The sequence below is a fragment of the Balaenoptera musculus genome, chromosome 8, assembly GCF_009873245.2.
Source record: "Balaenoptera musculus isolate JJ_BM4_2016_0621 chromosome 8, mBalMus1.pri.v3, whole genome shotgun sequence".
NCBI classification, from domain to species: domain Eukaryota; kingdom Metazoa; phylum Chordata; class Mammalia; order Artiodactyla; family Balaenopteridae; genus Balaenoptera; species Balaenoptera musculus.
This window is the reverse complement of record NC_045792.1, coordinates 96939059-96959378: the sequence shown is the minus strand read 5'-3', so window position 1 is coordinate 96959378 and position 20320 is coordinate 96939059. Positions and strand designations below refer to the sequence as shown.

Sequence of the window (20320 nt, the reverse complement as noted above, 5' to 3'; positions counted from 1 at the left end):
TGGGTCAGTCCCCCAACTGTTCTGAGCCTCAACTGCAGGACGGTCTGAGGATTAAATGAAACAGTGGCTGTCAGGGTCCAGGCTGGACGGGCACAGGGCTCCATGAGAGGTAGCGACAATACAGTGGAGGCGGTAGCAACTTCTTCGCCTGCGTCACCTCATTTTGGGGCCCGCCTGACAATCCTTCTGGAACAGGCAGGGTTAATATTGTCCTATTTTGCGGATGAATCAACTGAGGCTTAGAGAGATTAAGCAATTTGCTAAAGATGACATGGCTGGTAAGTGGCGAAGCCAAAACTGGATCTCAGGTTTTCTAAATCCAAGTCCAGCGTGTTTTCTACACATACAACAGGCTAAATAATCCACGGTAAATGGTATCGGTTTCTTCATCTCTAAAATGTGGTGTTATTTGTCTCTACCTATCTGAGGGCCAATAGCGTTTTATTGAGGGCCAACAAAAAACTGATGTAAATGGGAAACTCTGTATTAATGTACTGGGGGTGGGAAGGAATATTATCATTACTTTAATGTTGCCGTGTTTTAAAGCAGGAGAAGTTCTAAAGAGTCACCTAGTGCAACGCCCACATTCTCCACCTGAGGCCTGGAAAGGTAACCTGCCCAAAGCACACCTACTCCCACTGTTCCTGTTCCGTCCACCCCCACTCATAAATGCTCATAGATATCTTTCTTTTGCTACAGGCTACAATAATTGTAGCTACAATAAACATTAGCAATGGAAGCCACCCAAATACCAAAGATCAGAGTCTAGACCCGGTGAATGGAGCCAGAGTTAGCAGAAGGGACTCAAAGCTTCAGGGATCCCTTTAGCCACTCCACGTGAAAACTCAGAGGTCATCAAGGTTCCAGCTCCTACACTGCCAGGGAGGCTGATCCGATGAGACCCCTCTTCCCCTTCCAAATCAGCCTAAACACATTTGAATGGCTTGGTCTAAGGAAGAGAGGAAGCAGGTGCAAAGAGGGTAGGCAGTAGGGTGCTACACAGATACAGAGGTGATAAAGGCCCCACGATCAAAACTGTGAGCAGACGTACTCACAGCCGTCCACAAAACATTCCCCGGATTACTCTCTGAAAGTTCCCTCAGTTAAACCCACGGCTCTCCTTCCCTTTAAAAGATCACACCTTTTGCATCGAGACATTGAGGATCAAGAAAGGCAAAAAAGCTGAGCATCCATTTTAACAACATCCTTTCCGTCTTCTTCTTCAGCGTAAAAGCCAGACTATGAACTACAAGCCCGGACATCATCCACGCCCTGGCCCGTCACCTCTTGCATCTTGGGCCTCACCTCCTCCCCCTCCCCCTCTTGCTCCCATGGATCCACCTCTGCCACCCTGACCTCCTGCTCTTTCTTCAATACAGCAGCCACGCTCCAGGCTCGGCACCCCAGCACTGGCTGCCCCTCTGCCTGTGATGCTCTACGCCCCAACGTTCACATGGCCTGCTCTACACCCTTCAAGTCTTTGCCCAAAAGTCACCTTTTCAATGAAGCCTTCCCAAGATAAACATCTCATTTCCCCCGTCCTTGTTTATTTCCCCCTCCTTACTAATCATCAGCTAATAACCTATTTATCTTGTTTATTATGTCTTCCCTACCAGAATAAAAGTTCCAGAAAGGCAGGGACTTGTCTGTGTCCTTTAACAGTGCCTGGCATATAGTAAATGCTCAGTACATATCTGTTGAATGAATAAATGATGTGGGCAGCAAGATAGCACTAATAAGCTAATAGGATGCTCAAAGAGAGCTTGGGGTCTATTATCACACACCACACAAAACCTAATCAACTAGAGTTTATTTCAAGAACCTACGTGCAAGGCCAGCATCACACAAGAAGGAGTCCAAGAGGCACGTGGGACTACTCACCTGTACAGAATGACTGCCAGCCAGGTGCCAGTGACTCAATGACATTCCCCACCTGTGTGAAGATCTCTACGGTGTATGAGGAGCCAGGTGTTAACTCGGTGACTGTAGCATAGGTGGTGCCGATGCCTGTGACTATTGATGTGGCCTTGCTGGAATTTCCATCCTGCTCAATAAGAAGGCGGTAGGTGTACCTGAGAGAGGCTTCATCAAAGTTCTGCCAGTTTAAGGTTGCTGCTGTGGTGTTGGTCCTTACTTCAATGTTGGACACATTGCTGGGCCCTTAGTTTTTTTTAAAAAAAAAAAAAAAAAAGCATGGATTAGCTTGAACCATTTTATTATTTGCATATAAAAATAGCCAGAAAATTAAATTTAATTTAATAAAAAATAAAAATACCCTGGCTCCTTTTGGGAAAGAATAAATAAAGCTAATATTTGCTGGACTCGAAAGATAGAACGCTTTCCAAAAAAGACATTCAGAAAATAATTATACAGATTAAATCTCAAAAGAATGAAAGTTTTTCAGGCTTCTTTTAATACTTTATCTGAAATATATTTTCAAGATGTAATTTCTATCTGTTTTTGAAATATGATTAACGAAAGAGAAAAACATATGAAAAAGACATTATGAACTACCACTTCTACCATATATTTAGGTCAAATATTACCAAAGTACTTCCCTCACTTTTGCATGCAAAGCGCCTCATTTGGGCTGCATCTTCCAATGCCAACATGACAGGGTGACCCTCCTCTAGTCTGTATTCCAGACTAGAGAATGAATAGTCATGTTTTCCATGCTTATGGGATCCCTTTCTGCTTCAGAAGACAATTCCAAGTTCATATGGCTCAGCACCAAGTGCCCCAAGAGCACAGAAGAACATTTGCTGAGGCCGATGTTTTCAGCTTACACAGTTTCACATTCTACCTGGAGCCCAGAAACACAAGAGCCTCTTATTCCATCATTTAACCAATGCTTACTTCCTATCCTCCAAGTGAAAGGGAGAATACTCCTTTAGGAGGGTGTTCTAAGACACTTACGTGTGTACTGTGCAGTGGAGTTGGATTGCCCCCAGGTATCGTTCATTTCTGGGAAGATTGTGATGTTATATAAGGTGCCCGGGATCAGGCCCCCGAGAGTGATCGCTTCATGAGAACTATTTGTCTGGTTAGAGCTGTGCTCAGACTGTATCACTACACAGTAGATGTACCCAGTAACATTGTCCGTATTCTGCCATGCCAACTGCATGTCGGTTGTGGTGACATTAACCACACGGATATCAAACACTGCACTGAGGTCTGGTCAGAGGAAAGGAAGAAAAAAGGAAGTCTATTAATGACCATCATAACGTCCAGCTTTATTCCAAAGAGTCTGACAAGAGAACTTGTTCTTTTGCCATCAAACCCTCAAATGAGTTCACATAGGGCAAACTCTAAAACTTAGGTGAGAAACACACACACTCAGTTCTTTCAAGAATTTTGGCTCTTCTGTAACACAGATGAACTTACCAGCTTATCCTATCAGTTTTCTGGTCTTTTGCTTTTGTCATAGAGATGCCCCCTTCGGGGGTCTTCTGGAGTGGAAATCATGGTCAGTTTCTTGACCTGAGTGCTAGTGACCAGATGGGTTCTGTTTGTGAAGATTCATCAAACTATGCACTTAGGATGTGTGTGCTTTTCAGTATGTGTACTATATCTCAGTAAGCAGTTTTTTTTTAATCACTCCCTCAAAAGAAAACATCTTTCTATAACATAGACAGGCATACTGAAGAGACAAACTGAAATAGAGTTGACACTAAGTGGGAGCATTTGAGGCTGGAGTGACGAAGGGAAAAAGCACACATGCCCTCCACGCTCAGAGCTGGGAGTCAGAAGTGATATCACCCAATGAGTCCTCTCGGTTCTGTACTCGGATCATCTCACCTCTACACACTGAACCAGCTGCAGTATGAATGCACAGATCCCAGAAACAACTAGATAAGAGGACCTCTTTTCTGCCCTTGCTTACAAAACTTTTCTCTCTTTACCCAGTAACCAAGGTCACCTCTAAAGAGGCAAGTTGAGTAGATAGGGGACAAAAGAGGGGAACATTTTCACTGTAAAACCCTTTGTATTTTTTTAAATTTTGTACCACATGCATGTACTATCTGCTCAAAAATTAATTTTTAAGTAGGTTCTCCTTAAAGGAAGGTAACTGAGAATTTTCTTTCCCTACCACCGGATTCCTGATGTTAAAGGGATTCCACAGACAGAAGACCATGAAAGGCAGCAGTTTTCTATAAACATAAAAATAGTAGAAATAACCTAAACATTCCATAAAAAGGGAAGGGCTATATACATTGTGATCTGGCTACAAGATGAAATAGTCTGCAGCCACTAAAAACATGAAAACCATAACAACTACAGGAGGGAAGTTATGATATATATGGAGTAAAAAGAAAAAGTTCAAATACAAAATAAAATAATTCATATAATAATTACAATGATATAAACTAAATATATGACCATGGACACAGATAGAAAAGGAATTCAGTTGGGTTAGAAGAGTGGAGTTACTTTTGTTTCCCTGCCTTTTTGTGGTAGTAAAATACATACAACATAACATTTATCATTTTAACCATTTGTAAGTGTACAACTCAGTAGCATTAAATACATTCACAATGTTGTGTCACCATCACCATCATCTGTACCCAAAACACTTCATCATCCCCAACATGAACTCTGTTCCCATGAAACAACAACCCTCATTCCTCCCTCCTCCCAGCCCCTCTCTTCTACCTTCTGTCTCTATGAACATGCCTATTCTAGGCACCTCATATAAGTGGATTCATACGGTAGTTGTCCTTCTATGTCCAGCTTTTTTCACTTAGCATAATGTTTTCAAGATTTATCCACACTAGCATGTCTCAGTACTTCGTTCCTTTTTATGGCTAAATAATATTCTATCGTATGGATATACCACATTTTGCCTATCCATTCCTCTGTTGATGGACACTTGGTTGCCTCCACCTTTTAGCTATTGTGAATCATGCTCCTATGAACATTGGTGTAGAGATAACTGTTCAAGGCCCTGCTTTCAATTCTTTTGGAAATATATATACATGTGGGAGTGGAATTGCTGGGTCATACGGTATTTGTTTCCCTTTTTCAAAATTGCCTTTAATGTTGTTACATTTATTCTCCCCAATAACAATGAACATTGGCCAATAATAGAATCGTAATACCCTACGAGTCTAGTGCCTTATTACAACTCTTCTTGATTTCCATTCAACCGGACAATTATAGGCAATAGTACAAGAGATGCCTTCTCCTTATGAATAGGCTTAAATTACTTTTGCAGCTGTACCATATCAAAGCACAGTCCACACTCTGGTTAAGACCTCAGTCTTCAAAATCAGACAGAGGCCAGTTCACTACCTTGTCACCCTGGGCCAGTTACTTAAGTTCACAGAGTCCCCATTTCCTACTCTATAAAATAGAGATGATAATAGTCCCTACCTCATGGAGTTGTGTTCAAAATGTTTAAATACAGGATGACAGCCCAGCCATTTGTAGACCCTTAGTATATTATGTTATTATTACATTAAATTCTGGTCGTTGGCAAGTCATACAATATCAAAGGGACCCCACAATGGTGATGCCCTTACCATTAGCAACATTCTCAAAAAGAAAGAAAAAAAATATATGTTGATACTACGACCCTACCTCAAAAGTCTAATCTGAAATTCAGACTTGAAAAGGAATTACTGCACTTTATCTGAGGGATGCATTTTAGCAGTTCCCATATTTTGGAAGCAGATCTTCCTAGTAGCTATCAGTGCTTAACCCAACCAACAGAGTTGAAGAAACCTACACAAGGAGAATCTCAAGAGTCCAAATGACTTCACATGTGGCTCAAGGAATCAGTCTCATTTCTTTATTCCTCCCTTCTGTGGAAAAGATTTCAATTCCCTTGCAATCAAAGATCAAGGAATACTGTATGTTTTCCAAGCCTTCCCAAAAATTTCATTTCAAATTTTAAAAACAATAATGAGCAATAGTTTTCATGAAATGTTTTTATCAATATCAATAGACCTCAAAGAACTAACAAAACTACTGTATCACAATGTTGTTTATGAAAGACTATAAATAATCTACCTGTCCAACAGTAGGGGAGTAGTTAAATATTTATAAACTTTAGGGTTTCAGGACCCCTTTATCTTCTTAAAACTTATTAAGGCTCTCAGAGAATTTTTATTTATTTAGGTTATATTTATGTATGCTGTAATAGAAAAATTTTAATGAGGAAAATATTTAAAACATAAGAATACACAAGCATGCATTCCATTAGCCAACAGAAAAATGATCTCATCCCATGTCACAGAGCATCTAGAAAACTCCACTGTACACTCATCATGAGAGAATGAGAGTGAAGAAGCCAAATAGCATTCCAATATTATTACGATAATAATACCTTACAGGGTTTCCCTGGTGGCTCAGTGGTTAAGAATCTGCCTCCCAGTGCAGGCGACACAGGTTCGAGCCCTGGTCCAAGAAGATCCCACATGCCACAGAGAACTAAGCCCGTGCACCACAACTACTGAGCCTGCACTCTAGAGCCCGAGAGCAACAACTACTGAAGCCCATGTGCCTAGAGCCCCTGCTCCGCAACAAGAGAAGCCACCGCAATGAGAAGCCCGCGCACTGCAACAAAGAGTAGCCCCTGCTCACCACAACTAGAGAAAGCCCGCAAGCAGCAACAGAGACCCCACGCAGCCAAAAATAAATAAATAAAATAAATAAATTTTTAAAAATAATAATAATAATACCTTACAGACCCCCTTGAAAGAATCTAGGGGACTCCCAGAGATCCCTGGACCACACTTTGAGAACCACTGATCTAACCAAGGGGTCAGCGAACTTTTTCTATATGGACCACAGAATAAATATTTTAGGTTTTGCAGGCCATTTATTCTCTGTGGCAACTACTCATTTCTAGCACAAAAGAAGCCATAGATGTTATATAAAGAAATGAACATGGTTGTGTTCCAATAAAACTTTACTCTCTACAAAAAAACAGGCAGTGGGCCAGATTTGGCCCATGGGCCATTTTTACCTGTTGACTCCTGATTTAGACAATGGAATGTCAGGCAGGTATTAAAATGATCCTGCAGAGGGGCTTCCCTGGTGGCGCAGTGGTTGAGAATCTGCCTGCCAATGCAGGGGACACGGGTTCGAGCCCTGGTCTGGGAAGATCCCACATGCCGCGGAGCAAATGGGCCCGTGAGCCACAATTACTGAGCCTGCGCGTCTGGAGCCTGTGCTCCGCAACAAGAGGGGCCACGATAGTGAGAGGCCCGCGCACCGCGATGAAGAGTGGCCCCCGCTTGCCACAACTAGAGAAAGTCCTCGCACAGAAACGAAGATCCAACACAGCCATAAATAAATAAATTAAAAAAAAAAAAAATGATCCTGCAGAGAAGGAAAGAAATCATAAAGATCAGATCAGAAATAAATGAAAAAGAAATTAAGGAAACGATGGCAAAGATCAATAAAACTAAAAGCTGGTTCTTTGAGAAGATAAACAAAATTGATAAACCATTAGCCAGACTCATCAAGAAAAAAAGGGAGAAGACGCAAATCAATAGAATTAGAAATGAAAAAGGAGAAGTAACAACTGACACTGCAGAAATACAAAGGATCATGAGAGATTACTACAAGCAACTCTATGCCAATAAAATGGGCAACCTGGAAGAAATGGATAAATTCTTAGAAATGCACAACCTTCCGAGACTGAACCAGGAAGAAATAGAAAATATGAACAGACCAATCACAAGCACTGAAATTCAAACTGTGATTAAAAATCTTCCAACAAACAAAAGCCCAGGACCAGATGGCTTCACAGGTGAATTCTATTAAACATTTAGAGAAGAGCTAACACCTATCCTTCTCAAACTCTTCCAAAATATAGCAGAGGGAGGAACACACCCAAACTCATTCTACGAGGCCACCATCACCCTGATACTAAAACCAGACAAAGATGTCACAAAGAAAGAAAACTACAGGCCAATATCACTGATTAACATAGATGCAAAAATTCTCCACAAAATACTAGCAAACAGAATCTAACAGCACATTAAAAGGATCATACACCATGATCAAGTGGGATTTATCCCAGGGATGCAAGGATTCTTCAATATACACAAATCAATCAATGTGATAACACCATATTAACAAATTGAAGGAGAAAAACCATGTGATCATCTCAATAGATGCAGAGAAAGCTTTTGACAAAATTCAACACCTATTTATGATAAAAACCCTCCAGAAAGGAGGCATAGGGGGAACTTTCCTCAACATAATAAAGACCATATATGACAAACCCACAGCCAACATCGTCCTCAATGGTGAAAAACTGAAACCATTTCCACTAAGATCAGTAACAAAACAAGGTTGCCCACTCTCACCACTATTATTCAACATAGTTTTGTAAGCTTTAGCCACAGCAATCAGAGAAGAAAAAGAAATAAAAGGAATCCAAATCGGAAAAGAAGAAGTAAAGCTGTCACTGTTTGCAGATGACATGATACTATACAAAGAGAATCCTAAAGATGCTACCAGAAGACTACTAGAGCTAATCAATGAATTTGGTAAAGTAGCAGGATACAAAATTAATGCACAGAAATCTCTTGCATTCCTATACACTAATGATGAAAAATCTGAAGGTGAAATTAAGAAAACACTCCCATTTACCACTGCAACAAAAAGAATAAAATATCTAGGAATAAACCTACCTAAGGAGACAAAAGACCTGTATACAGAAAATTTTAAGACACTGATGAAAGAAATTAAAGATGATACAAATAGATGGAGAGATATACCATGTTCTTGGATTGGAAGAATAAACGTTGTGAAAATGACTCTACTACCCAAAGCAATCTACAGATTCATTGCAATCCCTATCAAACTACCAATGGCATTTTTTCACAGAACTAGAACAAAAAATTTCACAATTTGTATGGAAACACAAAAGACCCCAAATAGCCAAAGCAATCTTGAGAAAGAAAAATGGAGCTGGAGGAATCAGGCTCCCTGACTTCAGACAAAGCAACAGTAATCAAGACAGTATGGTACTGGCACAAAAACAGAAATATAGATCAATGGAATAGGATAGAAAGCCCAGAGATAAACCCACGCACATATGGTCGCCTTACCTTTGATAAAGGAGGCAAGAATATACAGTGGAGAAAAGACAGCCTCTTCAATAAGTGGTGCTGGGAAAACTGGACAGCTACAGGTAAAAGAATGAAATTAGAACACTCCCTAACACCATACACAAAAGCAAACTCAAAATGGATTAAAGACCTAAATGTAAGGCCAGACACTATCAAACTCTTAGAGGAAAACATAGGCAGAACACTCTATGACATAAAACACAGCAAGATCCTTTTTGACCCACCTCTTAGAGAAATGGAAATAAAAACAAAAATAAACAAACGGGACCTAATGAAACTTAAAAGCTTTTGCACAGCAAAGGAAACCATAAACAAGACCAAAAGACAACCCTCAGAATGGGAGAAAATATTTGCAAATGAAGCAACTGACAAAGGATTAATCTCCAAAATTTACAAGCAGCTCATGCAGCTCAGTATCAATAAAACAAACAACCCAACCCAAAAATGGGCAGAGGACCTAAATAGACATTTCTCCAAAGAAGATATACAGACTGCCAACAAACACATGAAAGAATGCTCAACATCATTAATCATTAGAGAAATGCAAATCAAAACTACAATGATATATCATCTCACACCAGTCAGAATGGCCATCATCAAAAATCTACAAACAATAATTGCTGGAGAGGGTGTGGAGAAAAGGGAACCCTCTTGCACTATTGGTGGGAATGAAAATTGATACAGCCACTATGGAGAACAGTATGGAGGTTCCTTAAAAAACTAAAAATAGAACTACCATATGACCCAGCAATCCCACTACTGGGCATATACCCTGAGAAAACCATAATTCAAAAAGAGTCAGGTACCACAATGTTCATTGCAGCTCTATTTACAATAGCCAGGACATGGAAGCAACCTAAGTGTCCATCGACAGATGAATGGATAAAGAAGATGTGGCACATATATACAATGGAATATTACTCAACCATAAAAAGAAACGAAATTGAGCTATTTGTAGTGAGGTGGATAGACCTAGTGTCTGTCATACAGAGTGAAGTAAGTCAGAAACAGAAAAACAAATACCGTATGCTAACACATATATATGGAATCTAAAAAAAAAACAAAAAAGGTCATGAAGAACCTAGGGGCAAGACGGGAACAAAGACACAGACCTACTAGACAATGGACTTGAGGATACGGGGAGGGGGAAGGGTAAGCTGGGACAAAGTAAGAGAGTAGCATGGACATATATACACTACCAAACGTAAAATAGATAGCTAGTGGGAAGCAGCCGCATAGCACAGGGGGATCAGCTCGGTGCTTTGTGACCACCAGAGGGGTGGGATAGGGAGGGTGGGAGGGAGGGAGACACAAGAGGGAAGAGATATGGGGACATATGTATATGTATAACTGATTCACTTTGTTATAAAGCAGAAATTAACACACCATTGTAAAGCAATTATACTCCAATAAAGATGTTTAATAAAAAAATTTTTTTAATTATCCTGCAGAAATATTTATGCTAATAGGGAAGAATAGTCATAATAAGCTTGAAATGAAAAAAAGCAGATAACACATGTACAGTATTTTAATATTTGCTAAAATATATATACACACACACATACACATCTTTCTATATCTTAAAATTCTAAAACATCAAGCATCAAAAGCTATTAGTTATTATCTCTGGTTGTTGGTTTACATGTGATTTTTCTTTTTGCTTGTCTGTATTTTATATAATGAATATGCATTGCTGTCATTATAAATTTGTTTAAAAGTTTTTCTTAGATATTTAAAAGAAAAGCAATATTTGGAAAATTTGACATTTATAAATTATACTGATTTCCCTTAAGAAACATGACTGTTTCACAGAAAGTACAACCTATTTGCTTACCAGTTGTACCGTAAACTGTTTGGGAATCCCCTTTAGTCCCATTTGGTCCTCGTGGAAATATGTCAAAACGATACTTGGTTCCAGGGTATAAGCCACCAATGACAATACTTTGTTCGGTGGTTGTGTTAGGTCCTCCAGCTTCATCCGGTGTGATATGTATCTCAAAGGAATTAGAGTCATTGCTGTTCCACGCTAAGCCAATTTCCCTTGTGCTGACACTTGTCACTCGAAAGTCAGAAACTGGACAGGGGGCTGTGGGTAGAAAGTAAATGACTAGATTAAGAATCTATTTCTCCAGAAGACAAGGGTGACTGAACCTCACAAAATATTTACAATGAGATTAAACGTACACTTGGGACACCTGACCTCTCTTTTTCTCTTTTTTGTATTATCACCTACAACACAAGCCCCTCAGAAACTCATGTTTCTAACCAAGAGAACACTTGGCCACAGGAGTGCAGAAACTGGTGTTTAAGTTGTACAAAGTCATTCAAAGGAAATGAGAAGAGGCGTAAATTCTCGTGGGTCAAGGGCTCAGGCACTGGAGGACCTTGGCCACTGCTGGCTGCCTATGTTGTATACATTACTTAGCCTTCCAGAGTCTCTGTTTAAGGAAGTGCAGCAGAGGCTGCTGTTGACCCCCAAAATCCATTCCCCCCTCCGTTTTCCTTAATCATACACCCCCAGATTCTTAGCAGTGTACATGGCTATTGGAAAGAAAAACTACATTTCCCAGCCTCCCTTGCAACTAGGCTAAGTTCTGGTCAATGGGATGTGCGTATAAGCACCACATGGCTCCTAAGAAGCATCCTTAAAGGATGGAGCATTACTTTTTATCCTTCCTCCTTCTTGTAACTGGAATGTGGGTGTGATGCCTGAAGCTCAGGCTGCCTGGCTATAGAACCAACAACGTGGCAGTGGCTGCAGCTTCCTGACGCCAGGACGGCAGCTCAGTACATTCCTGGAGCCAACAACTACAGCCAGGGCTGCTGTCAGTGACACAGTTGGGGACTCCCTGGATGGGGAGTTCTGCACCCTTAGGCTGGGAGTCATTTCTGGGTCCCAGCCTAGAGCTGCACCCCACATGTTGTGAGTTGAATTGTGTCCCCTCAAAATTCCTATGTTGAAGTCCTAACCATCAGTACCTCAGAATCTGACTATATTTGGAGGTAGGATTTTTAAAGAGGTGATTAAGGTAAAATGAGGCCATTAAGGTGGGCCCTAATCCAATCCATTATGACTAGTATCCTTATTAGATTAGAGGGAACTATATTCAATATCCTGTGATAAACCATAATGGAAAAGAATATGAAAAAGAATATATATATGTATAACTAAATCACTTTGCTGTACAGCAGAAATTAAACACAACATTGTAAATCAACTATACTTCAATAAAATTTTTTAAAAAAAGAGGAGATTAGGACACAGACATGCACAGATCAAAGGAGAATCATGTGAAGACACAGGGAGAAGCCGGCCATTACAAAGCCAGGAAGGGAGGTCTCAGAAGAAACCAAGCCTGAATCACCTGATCTCAGACTTCTTGCCTCCAGAACTGTGAGACAGTCGATTTCTATTGTTTAAGCCTCCCAATCTGTCGTACTTGTTATGGCAGTCCTAGCAAACTTACACACCAGCACTTCCAATGATTCTATAAACCCTCAGTTCCCAAGATAAGATCCTCTTCCGTTTAAAATAGCTCATGGTTTCTGTTTCTTGCAAATGAGCAGTAGCTAACCATCCCATCCTGCCTAGCATTGGGCTTCTTTTATAATGAGAGAGAAATAAACTCCTGTCTTGGATACTTGGGGAGTTTGTTACTCACAGTGAACCTGATCCTAATAGAGAGATTAAACAGTTTAAAAAAAAAAAAAAAAAGTAAAAGGTGAAGAAAAGAAAGCAGATTTCATTTAGTCCAAAGACCCAGTCAGAAGACGTTTGTAAGAATGCCTAAGGTGTGCTTCTTGGAAAGCAACAGACACTCGAATAAAGTATTCTGGTAGGATGAGTCCTGGGTCCAGAGCCAGGCACCCCTGGGTTCAAGTCCCTGCCCTGCTGTTTACCAGCTCTGTGGTCTTGGGCAAACTCTTCAGTTGTGCTGGGCTATAGTCTTTTCATCTGTAAGACAGGGATCCTAACACCTACCGTGAAGGCCACTGCAATGCATGTAAAGCTCCTGGCGCAGTGCAATACCGATATTACTATATTATTACATTACTACTCTACTGGCACACCATTATTGTTTTAATTACTGGACCGTCCTTGGAACAGAATGGTTTTTATTTGCTGCCTAACATCTTGTCTTTAAGAGGCAGCTGGATCAGAAGAAAGAAAAGACAAGACATAGCTGTGTCCTATTTCCTTATAATGTCAGCATCCAAAGGACAAAGGGACATGAATAACCAGGTTCTTTTTGCCTCCATGTATCAACTTGCTCCCTGTCGCTAGCACACGAGAATGGCCGTCACCAGCGCAGGCTGGAGCTGAGAGAGCCCAGCTGTCTGATCCCACCTCTGACACTCACAAGGTGTGACACCTGTCCATAGCATCTGTCTCGGCCTGGGCTTCCTCATCCATAAAATGAGGCCAGTGCCATGTCACAGATTTGTGAACATTACATGAGACCGTGCAAGGAAAGCACGTCCCGCGATGCTGGGCGTGTGGGCAGGGTCAATCAATGGTCACCGTCATAAGATCACACAGCCTGAAGGTGGTAAGCGTCCCTGTGGACCCACAAGCTGAGCTGTGCTTTCCTCAAGGGCAGGAACGGAATTTGTCTTGTATCTGCGCCTGGCGCATAGCAGGCAGGCAAGAAAGGTTAGCAAAGCAATGAGTGGACTCACGGGTGTACACTTGGAGAAAGCCCGGTATGCCCTCGTAACTGTTGTTAAGGAAAGGCCACACTGTGATGTCGTATAAGGTGCTCGAGCTGAGTGAGGTGATGACGGCACGAGTCTCATTGACAGTGAGATTGAAGGAATCTGTCTCGCCAGCAACTTGTATCTTGTAGGTATAGACAGAAGATGACTCATTGTCATTGATTTTCCAGGTCAGGGTCAAGCCTGTGGCACTGATGTTCACAACTTCGATGTCAAACACCTGACTGGAATCTGCAAAGACACAAGAGGAGTTAACAACCACCAGAATGGCCAAGCCAGACAGAAAGAGACAGAGAGAGGGAGAGATGCTGTCATCAAGGAACGTCATCTAATCTAAGAAACACCCTTAGCGATTCTTCCTTCCTACTCGACACCATTTAACGCAACATACCTGAGTGTAGGGCGGTCCCAGCAAAAGTCAGGCAGCATCTTCAGTGAAGACAACAACCTGGCCAATTGCAACTGCATAGTTACTCTACGTTCTTCTTGTGAGCTGACTCTTAGAGATGCGATAGACTCCTCAGACAACAACATGGACTCTACACGTGCCCCCCTAGGTGCTGGGTGACCCCAAAAGGTCTCAAGCATCCATCCATCCAAGAATGAACACTATACTCTACATGATCAAGTAAAGGTCACAGACTTTCGCATGAGGCAGGTCTGGGTTCCAAGGTCAGCTCTACTTGAATAGGCAGGTGGATCTTAGGAAAATCACCGAGCTCAGTTTCCTCATCTATAAAGTCAGGATAATAATCCTAACTCAAGAAAAGATAACACAAGAGTGCTAGTTATTCACCACTTGCCCACCCCACTCTCCCAATCCACCCTCTGTCCTTCTCCTGCCTGCTCTGTGCCCCGGGGAGGCTGAGCCCTGTACCTTGCATCACTGGGGCACAGGTGGGGGATAGAGACTCTGCCAGGTGGCCTGGGACCAGGTTCCACCAATGAGCGATAGGGGCAGGCTACTGGGGGGCTGGAGGAGAAAGCAGTTGGAGTCCTTCTCCTCACTGCCTCCTGCTCTGGGTCACCTGTTCTGACATAGCTGTGTCCTCCACTGCCCCAGCCCTCGCTCGGCTCCAGAAACACCATCTCCTCCCCCTTACTCTTCAGCCTTGGAGGTGATTTCCTATCATGACTAGTCTCAGGCGTCTCAACATCCTCTGATGGTGTCCTTAACTCCATCCCACCTAATTAGTCACTTGAAAAGTGCCTGGTACCATACATGTATGTGTATCTGTGTGTATGTGTGTGTGTGTACACATGAGTATACACACACATATACATACACACACAACATAGAGAGGGTTAAGCCTACAATATAATTATTATAATAGTATATATTATATAATATTATTAGTATTTATTAAGCACTAGGACAGTCAACACAAACCAGGCTTTGTGTATATCCACATGACCAAAAGCCAAAAATGCAATCACTATTACTTTAATTCCACTCAAATCACTTTAAAAAGCAGGGAACCCCAGGTCCACACTAATCCACAGGCCGCTTTTCACAGGATCAGGCAAAAAGGCCCTCCTCTGGATGGCTCTGCCCCGGGGGGTGTGGCTGGGTGAAAGGCCCAGAGACTAGATTTCAGCCCCACTCACCTCCCTGCACAAGCATCTTGTATGTAGGACAGCCCCACCACTGTCAATGGCACCCCTGGAGGAGTCCCTTCCCCCCTTCCCTCCTCCCCCAGCCAAAAATTGCCCCCAGGTGTCCTATAACACACCCTCCCAGCCCCTCCAAAAGAGAGAGAGCAGCTCTCAAAACATACATATACCATCTCTCTAGGAAATGAATCAACCCCTCCAGAATCATCAGAGTCCTTGAGATGTTACCTAGCCCCAGTGCCTCTCCACTTTCATAGCTCAGTGGTCATCATCTGCACTTTCACTCATGACGTTTCCTCAACTGACATATCCTCCTCCTCCTCCTCTCCATTTATCCAAATCCTATCCTCCCTTCAAAGAAAGTTAGATCCTCCCTGTAGAAGAGGCCTTCCTTTGGGATTTAACATTAAAATCAGGCTCCAGCCTTCCCATGTCCACAGCACTTAGTGGGCAACTGTAGTGCAAGTCCCTCTTCCAAAAGGCATCCCAATCCCCCTTGTGGGGAGGAAGTGCCTGTCACCCATGTGGAAGCTGGAGGGACAGCGGCTCCCTTCCCCAGCACAGCCATCTAGAAAGCAACATGACACCCTCTCCACCCTAGAATCCTGAGGGAGTGTCACCAGCTCCAGCACGGACCAGCCCTCCAGAGTTTCCTGGATGCTGGACTGTTTTCTGTCCTTGGTCCTCCAGCCTCCAGCCTTACTGCCTCCATTCTATGGATCTATGACAGCCTTTCAGAACAGATATATTTTGGGGGGTTGTTTGTTTATTTGTTTTAATTTTTATTGGAGTATATTTGACTTACAAATACGATGTTGTGTTAGTCTCTGCTGTACAGCAAAGAGACTGTCATATAGAATAGAGGTATTGTTGGATAAGATAACCCGAGTCAGTCTGTGTTGCCTGCAAGCAAGCCCCCAACAGCTGCCAGGCTACAGCATTTGTTCCTGAACCCACAGAGCCTGACCGTGTGCTTTCCCATGTATGTTTGCCTTGATTCCCCATCTATACTGCAATTCTTTACCCCCTCATCATCACCAATCCAAAAAGTCTCTAAAACTGTTCAATTTACAGAGTGGGAGTGCTGACAAATTATAGGTAGAAAGCAGCAATGTGCATGTCAGCAAGTGTCATAGGAAGGTCAGTATGCCTTCCAAGTTCAGGCCAAAAAAGGAAACTCATTTCCTTCTGTCAAGGGGAAAATACTTAACCAACATGGACAAAATGAATATCAAGTTACAAGAGAAAAACATTATGCCAGTTTGTCTCGTTGGCCAGTATGCAGAGCTGTGAAAGAAAGAATGAGATAGCCCCTAGCATCTGCACATGGTAGCTGCTCAAGGAAATGAGCAGCTACGTTGTAATGAGCTCCAGGAAAGAAGGGTCTTGGCCACAGAGTTCAGAAGAAACTCACTGGATCTGCTCTGTCCAAAACCTCTTCGAGAAAACTCTCTCCCGCAACAAAACTACTTATGAAGCAAGAGATAACTCAGAACCAGAATCACAGAAGACAAACTCTGTGCTAGAAAACTCTGGCTGAAGCCACTTTACAAAAATTCAACATACTTGTTTTGAACTCTGTGGCGCGGGGCTGTCCTTCGGCACCACTTGCTGCTCGAGGATAAACAGTGGCCTTGTACTGTGTGTCAGACTTTAACCCAAAAAGCAGGACTTCCGTGGTGTCTTGGGGCAGAGAAGGGTCAGAGGATGGGGCTGCAGGTTCGAGTCCATATATGTACCCAGGGGCAGTGGGGCTCCTGGGCGGCTGCAGAGAGCGGTCTGTGCTGCTGGCATCTGTTTCAAACACAAAAGGCAAAGACGTTACCTGCGACAGAAGTGTATCCCTGTCTTCTGTCAGCGCCGGTGCCCTCCCCACCGTAAGACGACACATCAGACAGTACCCACAGCTGGGACTCCACAAATACCTGTTCCCTTCCTCCCCCCAGAGATACACATGCTCCTGAAAGGGCCCTGATGTGGGGGTTTGGTGAGTTTTTTTACCTTTTCTTTTTTTTAATTGGGGTATAGTTGTTTTACAGTGTTGTGTTAGTTTCTGCTGCACTACAAAGTGAAACAGCTGTATGTATACATGTATCCCCTCCCTCTTGGACCTCCCTCCCACGCCCCCTCATCCCACCCATCTATGTCACCACAGAGCACGGAGCTGAGTTCTCTGCGCTATACAGTAGGTTCCCACCAGCTATCCGTTTTACACATGGTAGTGTATATATGTCAATCCCAATCTCCCAATTCATCCCACACCCCCTCTTCCCCTCCACCGTGTCCGCACGTTCGTTCTCTGTGAAAGGGTCCTGATTTGGGGCAGGTATTTCACGTTGTACTTTTAGCCCAGGTAGCACCGCAGATATTTGCGTTTCTCTCTCCAACTCAGCTATTTGCATCTCTCCCCAGCTTCTTTCAAGAAATCATCTTCTCCCACCCAACTCCAAACACGGATTTCCAGGACAACCTCATGATTCACACTTGGCTAAGCAGAGCCCACTCAAGGAATTCTTTCCCTGGACCAGTCCCCTGCTGAGAGAGGGTGAAACAAGCAGAACTGCTGAACCAGGGGAAAGTTGGTAAAAAGAAACAAGCAGGGAAGAGAGACAAGAGTCACCTCATCTCTTCCTTCAAGGCCTTGCTGCCCCTGGGGGGGAAATATACACGAGCCAAGAAGTTGCTCTTTTAGTCTAAGCTATTTGAAGTCTGATTCTGTCACCTGCCGTCAAGAATCCTGACACCTACTTTGTACATCTGTTTCCTTATGTGTAAAATGGGGATTGAGTACTTGTTCTCAATTCACAGGGTTACCCCTGAAAATTCTGTGAAGTCTGCAAATAACTACTCCACTGTCAATGCAGAAGACATCTGCTAGATTTGCCTGATAAGCAGCCCTTTTCTCATTGGATGCGGTTAAGTTCCTCCAGTGGGCCTACTTGGGTTAACACATCTGTTATCTATCCAACCAAAAGTTTAAGAAGCTAAAGGGCCCAGCTACTTTCCTGGATGCCAGACTCCAAAAAGTTTCAACACCCACTGTGCTGACCTGTAAAATAAGAACATTTTCCCCTCCTTCTTCACACACTCGTGGAGGTCAAACTAAAATGTGGAGAAGACCTCTATAAATTCTAAACTCCGTACAAATTATCAGAACAATTTTTCTTAACTATAAGTTACTGCAAGTCAAAACCAGCAAGGCAGATCAGAAGCCCACTTTTGTAACTCACCTAAGCTATTTTCTGTAACCAGAGGGTCACTCTGTGTCTTATTTGAAAGACACAGGGTGACCTTGTTTTGAATCCCTGGCTTCAGGTCTGAAATATTGACTGCTAAGTTTTGAGTCGACTCCTGGCTTCCTTCAAGGAGCATCCGGAAGGTGTGAGTGATGTTATCATTCTTCCAGGTAAGAGCAACATGCGTCACACCCACGAAGACAACACGAAGACCAGAAACTGGATGAGGCTCTATTTTAAAAACACACAGTGGGCACAGATGGAATAAGATACTTGTAGTCACCTTTCATTAAGAATGTTTCAATGTGACCCACTAAAAATACTTCCTTTATATCAGAGTCCAGTGCAGTTCCATCATTTTCACAGCAGGGAGAAAACTTATCATTATGCAGAAAAAAAAGGAGAAAAGAATAAACCTTAAAGCCATAATTTTTTAGGATCTGAACTATTCTCCACGACAGTTAATTCCAACAGTGATCTGACACTCTGCTAAATTGCCCTTTTAAACAGCAGCATTTAATATTTGTTTTAGATATCAGGAATAAGCATCCAAGAAAGTGATCATTTGCTACATCTAAAGGTCTCAATTCCAGATAATACAAATAATATTTCACAGTATCAAGACATTTCAACTAAGACCCTCTTCCCTGTATTCCAACCCCAAGGGAAATCTTCAGAAGATTTCCAGTCTATACCATCCCCCCGCCGTTCTTTCTATCACTTTATTTGGCTGGTTGTGACATAAACCAAACCATTTTGGCCAAGATGACATCCACTCCCTTCAACCTTGAGATAAGAACATGGAGATTCAGAACAGCAGGGTGACTTGCTCAAGAATGCACACTACTCGTAGCATCAGGGAAACTAGGACCCAGGGCTCCAGCTTTAAGCATATATTGATACAAGCACAGGGAGCACTGCAGACAGATCCACAACCCTGCTTGAGGAGGCTGAACGCGAAGACACTGGCCTGGAAGACTGTGAGGCACCATCCAGCTGTGAGGCGAGCTGATCCATTCTGCAATTCTATTCTTCACATCAAATGTTTCTGATGCAAAGATTTCTACACTGGGTCACACATTTCTTTAAAAAAGACACGTGCAACACGAATAAAGCAGCCAGCTCAATGATCCGGGTAACTGTTATGAACACCACTGTACCACAGTGCTCTGGAATCAGGCTGCTGGGTTCCCACTACATGATGCTCAATAACTCTGGGAGCTCAGAAGAAACTTAACTTCTCGGCATTACCATTTCTTCCGCTGTAGCCCTCAGGGTTACTGTGAGGACACCCTGATGTATTAAGGACAGCTAAGCACACGGTATGTGCTCAATAAACAGTAGCTGATAAACACAGCCTTGACCTTGGGGGCTTTAAGGTGGAGTGAGGATCCTTGGTTCCTGGGCTGCGTGCTTCTGGCCACCTGGCCACCTCCCCTTTCCTATAGTCACCAATTCTGTATCACCTTGTCCCATCAGCATTTCTAAATTCTGCCTTCTTCTTCCTCCTTAATTCTCTTCTATCTCCTCTCTGCCCTCTCCTTCTTTTCCTCTCTCTCTCACAATACAGCAAATCTTTACTGTGGGTTTCTGTTTTCTCTAAAACTGTGCTGCCAACCTCCAGGAGGTTTTTGAAGGTACCTGTGACACTGCATCCCTGTAGCT

At 42.7% G+C, this 20320-nt stretch overlaps 1 protein-coding gene across 1 annotated transcript in view; it reads right to left on the bottom strand.

Annotated features, from left to right (window-relative positions):
- Positions 1-20320, bottom strand: part of PTPRJ (protein tyrosine phosphatase receptor type J) — a 166336-nt gene that overhangs the window by 31827 nt on the left and 114189 nt on the right. The window contains exons 5-10 of the mRNA XM_036861340.1: positions 18650-18886; positions 16986-17213; positions 13770-14036; positions 10924-11175; positions 2917-3174; positions 1882-2160 (exon numbers count right to left, since the gene is read on the bottom strand). Coding sequence (XP_036717235.1) covers positions 1882-2160; positions 2917-3174; positions 10924-11175; positions 13770-14036; positions 16986-17213; positions 18650-18886 — 1521 coding nt within the window. The remainder of the gene's footprint in view (positions 1-1881; positions 2161-2916; positions 3175-10923; positions 11176-13769; positions 14037-16985; positions 17214-18649; positions 18887-20320) is intronic.